Source organism: Nelumbo nucifera, chromosome 3 (genome assembly GCF_055504915.1).
Source record: "Nelumbo nucifera cultivar China Antique chromosome 3, China Antique-T2T, whole genome shotgun sequence".
Classification (NCBI taxonomy): domain Eukaryota; kingdom Viridiplantae; phylum Streptophyta; class Magnoliopsida; order Proteales; family Nelumbonaceae; genus Nelumbo; species Nelumbo nucifera.
The window spans coordinates 60,429,923-60,437,947 of NC_142651.1; the positions used below are offsets into that span (position 1 = coordinate 60,429,923).

The 8,025-nt window shown below is 36.8% G+C and overlaps 1 protein-coding gene across 1 annotated transcript; it reads left to right on the top strand.

Moving 5' to 3' along the window:
* The first annotated feature begins 2,370 nt into the window (after positions 1-2,370).
* On the top strand, positions 2,371-5,902 carry LOC104602191 (cyclin-dependent kinase inhibitor 3). The gene is made up of 3 exons (XM_010265795.3): positions 2,371-3,207; positions 4,996-5,199; positions 5,333-5,902. Exons 1-3 carry the CDS (start codon positions 2,714-2,716, stop codon positions 5,400-5,402), a joined length of 768 nt encoding a protein of 255 aa, XP_010264097.1. The 5' UTR covers positions 2,371-2,713; the 3' UTR covers positions 5,403-5,902.
* The last annotated feature ends 2,123 nt before the right edge of the window (positions 5,903-8,025 follow it).

The window sequence follows — 8,025 nt, forward strand, 5'->3', positions numbered from 1 at the left end:
TAGGAATTGACCAGAAGAACGATCTTTAAATGAGAATTCACAAACCACATGCATTGTTCAAATAATTGGATATTGGTAGATGCAAAATTGAAATTGGAGATTTATGTGGCATTTTAATGGAATATAGACTATAATTGGATATTGAATAGTATAAATGAATTAAATTAAAACAATCAAATTATTATATAAAACTAAAAATGACTTTTATACTATATTTTATGAATAATATTAAAGGAAAATTCTCGATTAGTACCTTGTACTTTGGGCCCCAATGCCATTTCGAGTGACTATTTGGTCCCTAAACTTTAAAAATGCGACAATCCAGAACCTGAATTTTCAAAATGTGATAATCCAGTACCTGTCGTTAACCAGTTCGTTAATCAACCGTTAAGTGACATTTGAAAAGTCAAAAATGCCCTAAGAATGCCATCTAATTCTCTTTATCAACCATCCAAACGTTGACAAAAAATTAAACAGTCCCAAATCCTAGCCTCTTCTATTCAAAAAAATTGTTGATTATTTAGAAGAATCTAGAATTTGGGATTGTTCATTTTATTGTCACTGTTTGGATTGTTGATAAAGAGAATTAGATGGCATTCTTAGGACATTTTTGACTTTTCAAATGTCACTTAATGGTTAATTGACGAACAGGTACTCGATTGTCACATTTTGAAAGTTTGGATACTGGATTATCACATTTTGAAAATTTAGATACTGAATCATCGTATTTTAAAATTCAGGGACCAAATTATCACTCGAGCCAAAGTATAGGATGATCGGGAATTTTCCCATAATACTAATATAGTAACCTACACCCAAACATGACCCTATGAACCTAAGGATTCAGGGATGCAAATTTGCCTACAAATCTAATGTAAACATTAGGGTTGTTCATAAGAAGGCCCAAACCGATCAACCTGGACCAACCCAACCCGAACCGGTCGGGTTTTCATCAGCATCGGTCGGTTTTGGGTTGTACATATTCATAAACCGATGGTTCGGGTCGATTTCGGTTTTTTTGTGTGAAAACCGAAACTGACCTGAACCGAACCGACTTAGTTCCTACTTAACTAAAAACTGAAATATCTGAAAATATATATTCCAATATCTATATCTAAAAAATATATATTATGAAATATGTCAGATATATATTTCTAGAAAATATATATTCCAATATATTTGTATGTATATTTTTGCTTATATATATATATATATATATATATATATTTCTAAAATACATATTTCAGTTTTAAATATATTTCTAGAAAACTAGGTAGCCATGGGGGGCATGGATGAACTTAGAGCCGAAACCGACCCTATCCGACTCAAACCGACCAAGTCGGTTTTGCTTAACACTGGGTTAGTTTCAGTTTCTATCTCAGATAACTCAACCAGGTTGGATCGGTTGAAAAATTCTCAATAAACTGACCCAACCCGACCAGTGAACAGCACTAGTAAACATGGATGAATGCGTGAACAAAAAAGCCGACAACTAGAGCTTGTATTTGATTGCAAATAAAACAAAAGATATTGAATCATTGGCAAATTATTTTCATGTCATTTCCTTGGCCAACGATATTGAATCAAAAGCAAATCACACTTTTGTTTTTCCTCTTGATTGTTTGAAAACATTTTTTTACAATTGCCATCATCAAGGTTTTTAAAATGGGATCGGTTAGGGAACTGTTTTAGGTCCGAACGATAACTTGTTCTGATAAAAAATATAAAAATTAATAAAACAAAAAACAGTCAAAAACCATTATTTAAAGTCAGAAGTGGCCAAAAGACAGTTTTGAGATGAAATAAAACCAATTAGGTAACTGATTCTCGGATTTTCTGGTCCGACCGTCTGATACGTTCCGGTTTTGAAAACACTGGCCATCACAAATGCAACCAAACACTTGTTTGTAAAAAATAGAAATTTCCATGAATTTTCTTTCATTTTACAGGAACCCAAAAGGATTTTGATCAAGAAGAGCATTAAGGAGCATTCACTTAACACTGATGCTGAGCAATAAATTACAATTTATAGAAACTAACACCAATTGAAACCTGGCAAAATTGTGGGAACAGTGCCTAGCTAAAATAGTAAACCAACCTACACTTGTCACCTCAAAATTAAGGAATGGTAGGAATTCAATGGGCACTAATTCCTCCCAACCCACAGAGCAAGAGTTTCATTCAACTCACATTCAATTAGTTTTTTTTTTTAATTATTTAAATAAAAAGTAAAATGGTCATTTACTTAATGGAAAAAGATTAATGAAATACAAAGAAAAATAAAAGAATTTGTTTGGGAGGAGGGCATTGAGTAAAAGGAATTTTAATTTTTGTAAAATTAAAAAAGAAAAATCCCAACTGATTCCTAGAAAAATAGGATTCCCTAATAAATATTCAGAGAAACAGGTCTCATGTCAAAATATCACGAGAAATTGAAAATACAAACTACAAAGAACTTAATCCCGCCAAATCTCAAGTTCCAACCCTACCTTTCCCCTTCTACAGGTACAAATAGGAATCCCACCTCCATTTCCCTCTTACACTGTCCAAATCGATCCTATCTAACCAACAACGAACCATCTCTCTCTCTCTCTTTCTTCCACCTGTGCATTTAGCTTTCTTGCTCTCTTCTTCCATTTGTATTCTCCTTTCCCTCCTCTCTCTTGAACGTGTATAGTAGGTTCCATGAGAGCTTAGTGAGGCAGAAGAAGAGATGGGGAAGTACATGAGGAAAGCTAAGATCACAGGGGAAGTTGCAGTGATGGAAGTCTCGCAGGCTTCCTTTGGGGTTCGAACCAGAGCCAGAACCCTAGCTTTGCAGAGGCTCCAGAAGACGATGCCGACATCGTCCACATCGAACTCTGGGTCGTCCTATTTACAGCTCCGAAGCCGAAGGCTTGAGAAGCCTCCCCTACTTGTGGCTGGTGGCAATGATTCCAAGAAGCAGCAGAGCGCATCCAAAGAGAGCTGCAAGGGAAACCCTAGCCAAAACCATAATGGTCGAACGATTTCGAGGTTGGGTTCTGTGAATTCTGGGTCTATTGGGTCTGTCTCGTTGAGTTGTTCGAAGAAGGACGAGGGCTTGTCGGCAGAAGAAGTGACCAAATTGGAGTACGAGGAGGACGAGGGAGCGCCGGAGAACAACAACGATGTGGGTATTGAAGCTTCATTTGGCGAGAATGTTTTGGAGATCGAAGGAAGAGAAAGGTGGGTTTTGCTCGTTTTCAGTGGGTGCTCCATTTCCCTTTCTTCTCTTTGGTATTTCTGTTTCTTTCCACTCATAGATATCTTCATACTCTCTTCGTCACAGGTTTTGTGTTCTTTTATAAGTGTTCATTTTTTTAATCTGATGTTGTGACGAGGGTTTCTCCCATTTCTGGTGCTCTAGAAATCAATTATTCTAGTGTTTCTGTTTTGTTTCCAAGTGAATTTTTGCTGGTTTTAGAAACCCAAGTATATTTATTTATTTGTTTGAATTTGTTTTCTGATTTGCCCTGATTCCGAAAGATTTTTGTTGCTCTAACGTTCAATTTTTGTGGTTTCTTTTCTACCTTTTCTAAATTTTCTTGGTACCTAGGAGCTCTAAAGCTGCTTTGTTTTTTGTGGAAGGTGGGCTTAACCTTGAAAAGGAGATTTCTTTTTTTGGTTGTTTCGGTGCTTAAAACAAACCCACTTTATTTTGGTTTTTCTTGTCTGAAAGTTTTCATGTTTGCTTTCTTTCTTTTTTTTTTTATTTTTTTTCTTTTTTCTTCTTCATCTGAAAGATATTTCATTTTAAAATTTAATAGTTCTTTTCGCGGTTTGTTTCTGAAACTTGTGACTGTGAAAAACAGTTATTTCATTTTTTTTTTTGTTTTTTTTGTTTGTTTTGCTCTTTTGATGGGTTCCTTTCTTCATGTATTTTTTTACTAGCCATTAATGCGTCTCTTAAGTTTTTTTTTTTTTTTATTTATCTATTTTCTTTCTTTCCCCTCGCTTCTTGCGTACCAAGAATTATTAGCCTTCTCTCAAGGTTTTTGAAACAGATTTTATCAATTTAGTTAATAAAAGAATTTTATAATGAACTTACTTTTTTATATTGTTTTTCTCTTTGTTTCTGGAACTTGGGCACTGCTAAAAATCTAAAACATACTCCTAAAATTTCTTTTTTCTTTTCTGTATGTCTTATTCTGTTTTTTCTTCCTTTCTATCTTTCTAGTTTCTAGCTTATTTCGAGGAACTTAGTTACTATGTAAAATGACTTATTTAATCTTTACTGTTTCTGGTGAGGGGTTTGTTCAGTGAATAGGTTCTGATACTGACTTGGGCTTTGGGGTACACCCTGCAATATACTTTTACGTTTAAGGGTTATTTATATGCAAAGTTGTTTTTTTCCCATACAGAGAAACGGATTTAATGTGTTTTTCCCCAAAATCATTTTAGAGAAATAAAAACAAAGGTTTGGTTACTTTGATAAAATTTGCATGAATTTTATTTAAGATAATTGTTTGTTCTGTTTGATGACCTGGGCCTGGGGCAGTAATCATTTCCCGACCGTTCTGTTATGCTTTCCTATTCAAACTAAATGAATAACTCTGTAATCTTTGTGGATATACATTCTCTGATATCTTTAACCTTCTTGCTAGGAATCTGGTACTTGGAGTTGAAATATCAACTGTTTACTTTATTCAAGATACTAGTATGGTGCAAGGTGCATAGGGCCATGGTACTAGCTGGATCATGTTCATGGCTGCTTTTTCTCCGGGACTGTCACTGATGGACAAAACTAGCAGATCATAATCTCTTAAATTAATCTGAAATGAAACTTGTGGTTCTACTGTTCTAGATTCCTGCTTCATTTTATTACTTGATGCAGCCCAGAGGATGGGGTTTCTATATGTGTTATTCTACTGTTAGTCAAACTAATAAGCTTTATTTCTGATGGTCTTCTGATATTGTTGATTTTATCATAGCTTTTCCCAACTGTTAATTTGATCCTTAATTACTTGTATGTAGGAACAACAGGGAAACCACGCCTTGTAGTTTGATAAGGGACTCTGACACCATCGGGACGCCTGGTTCTACTACCAGGCCTATCAATTCAACTGTGACCAATCGGAGATCACAAAACGCAGCGGAAAGAAACATCCCAACAACGATTGAGATGGAGGAGTTCTTTGCTGGTGCAGAGCAACTACAACAGAGACTTTTCACTGAGAAGTATACCATATATATCTTAAACTTAATATTCTGATATCTTTTTCCTCACCCCATGATTTAGACACCAAAAGGAAGGACTTACTTCTTTCATGATTGGTTACTTATGTCTTCTGCCCATGTGGGATTTTTGCAGGTACAACTTTGATCCTGTTAACGATATGCCCCTCCCTGGACGTTATGAATGGGTGAAAGTGGAGCCATAGGTGGTGCCTGATGTTCCATTAGGGTTTCTTGTCCTGTAACTTCTTGATTGATCTCGTGCCAAGGAGAGGATTTTGAAGAGGGTGGCAGGGGTGACGGTGGTGGTAGTTTTAAGGGTTGCGGTTCCAATCCATTTTTCACCACTCTATTCTCTGTTGTAAAAAAAAAGAAAAATGATTCAAAACAAAGAAAACAAGAGCTGTCAAAGATGTGTGTAGTCTAATGGTCTGTACCATAGCAGAGCTGATGAGTTATACCTCAGTCAAATATAAATCCAAAGTCCTTTGTCTAACAGATCATTTGAGAAGGGGAAGAGAAAGAAAGGTAGAATTAGGTTCAATCAGATAGGTTTGCGCAAAGGGGGTCATAATAGGGAATCACCAGAATTTGTTTCTTTTTTCTTTATTGCCCTGTTTTTTCTTTTTATTTTCTCCTTTTGTCTATACTGGTACTGATGGAACTCAAGGACTCAGAGAAATAAATATGGCCCATTTTCCCCTCTTGATGCTTTGTCTTTTACTTCATCAGCATCTCTGCTTTGCACTTTTCAATTATTGCTTCCTATGACGTTCTGAAACACTGCACTTGCTATCAGTTTAACAGCGTGATTCCTTTTACAGTGAAACACCAAGCTCCTTGTTATCTTTGTAATTTTCACTGGTTGTGAAAAAGTGGTGAGTTAAGTATTTGGATGGATTTGAGTGGTCTTATTTCGGCAGGAGGTTCTTCACATTTCTTGACAGATTTTAACCTGTGGTAGAAGCCTAGAAAGGCTATTGAATTCTCAAGCAGCCATTGATTTGAGTGTTCATGAGTATGATAGGACCCTTCTAGATAAATTGTTTTTTACATGAGACACTGTACCTTCTCTTTTTCTTCTAGTAATTTTGCAGAATGCAGATGGGGATGGGCAGGTCAACTGGTTTTATTTTATGTGGTTATGGGTTCTTTTTTCTGTACTGTTACTAGGCACTGTTTGTACGACTGGGTAAATCTGAATTATCAACAATGCACGCATGGAAATTGTCTGCATAAATTTAGGCAGGCTCATGGCTTATGGCTAGCTCTCTGATCTGATGGAGGGACGCCCCGCGCCCGTTAAAGCCCCTAGGTAGGGGTAGTTGGGACCTACCATTCTTTTGAGTGCTTGGCTGCTTTCCAAAGTTTGGCATCTTTTGGTGGCCAGGCGTTTGGAAACTTGGGATGATTGCAATCACACAACCACTCCGCCTCATTGCATCATCTTCGTCCGTTTTGGATGGATAGCAAATTAGCAATAGCTAGCTGTTGATGGGGGGGCACAGGAGATCCATGAAGATCTATTATGCGTTCAATTCTTGTTTAGAAATTAGAATCTAGCCTTGGCCTTAAGTGGGTCATGGGGGCAGAGAATCTCATCTCACCACGTCCACATCACAAGACATTAGACAAGGACACCTCTGCCATTGCCAATCTCTGGTCTGGAACCGAAAATTACTCAACGGTTGAGAAAATTGAGCACTTTCTCGCTCTTTATTTCATCTCCCAATTTTCAGACGTTTCCAGCTGCTTCCTCTGAAGACGTTCCATGGCTGATGGGACATCATGTCCTCATTATAGTGTGTAAGTGTGGAACATTTCTTTTGTACGACTGATGGACTAATTTGGGTTTTCTCTTGTAAGATTTTTCAGATTATTCATCTTTCTGTTATTACATCTTTAATCGTCTTGATCTATAAATACTAAGACATGGGTTTAGATTATTTATCTCTCTCTTATTACATCTTTCCTAGTAATCGTCTTGATCGATAAGCACAATGAAATAGGTGAAAATGAAATGGCCCCATTGTGTTCTGTTGGTCACTAGTTCTTGGTGCTACTAAAGTAGTTCAGCCAGTTCTGGTGCAATGGGTTTGGGAAGTAGGTCACTGCTCAAGCAACATATATTTGCTATAATTCATTTATGTTTTATGGTGATTTTTTTTGATAAATTTCTTAAACTATCCTTATGGTTTAGTTAATTGATTAAATGTATCCTTACTGTTTGAAAATTGACTAATACTACCCTTAATGCTTCGTCAATATCTATGTACATGTGACTACACGTGACCAATATAATTTTTTTTAAAACCCAATATTACCCTCGTACCCTGAGCCCCCCCCCCCCCCCCCACTCTCTCTCTCTCTCTCGCTCACAAATTGATCGCTATTTCTCGACGAGTCTTCCCCTTCTCATCATAGCAATTCTGCCATAAATCATACGACAAAGCAAATTTTCTCTATTTGTTTCTTCGTCGACGAACTCAACATTTGAGAAAGCTTATAGTGTGACAAATAGACAAAAAAATAGAAGAAATTTCAAAAGAAAACAACGAAACAGAGTAACCAAAGATCCACTCTTTTCTAATTTCTTATCTCAAAAACCTCGACTGCTAAGGAGTATGGAGATGAGGGAGAGGGAGGAGAAGACTAAGGAGTATGATTGATCCATGCACGCATCTCTTTGTGGCTTTGGACGAAAAAGGCAGAGATTATGCCATCGATGATTATGGCGTAAACGGGTTGGACTGCGTCGAAGATAATCGTAGAGGCTTGCCATGACACCGTTCTTCCATTCAGGAGAATTCAACAGCAGAAACCGAGTGA

What these genes read in the sequence shown, in the direction of transcription:
- LOC104602191 (XM_010265795.3), top strand. Translation starts at nt 2,714, where the DNA reads ATGGGGAAGTACATGAGGAAAGCTAAGATCACAGGGGAAGTTGCAGTG. An exon ending in GAGATCGAAGGAAGAGAAAG is followed by an intron (nt 3,208 to 4,995) that starts GTGGGTTTTGCT and finishes ACTTGTATGTAG; the next exon opens with GAACAACAGGGAAACCACGC. An exon ending in CAGAGACTTTTCACTGAGAA is followed by an intron (nt 5,200 to 5,332) that starts GTATACCATATA and finishes GGATTTTTGCAG; the next exon opens with GTACAACTTTGATCCTGTTA.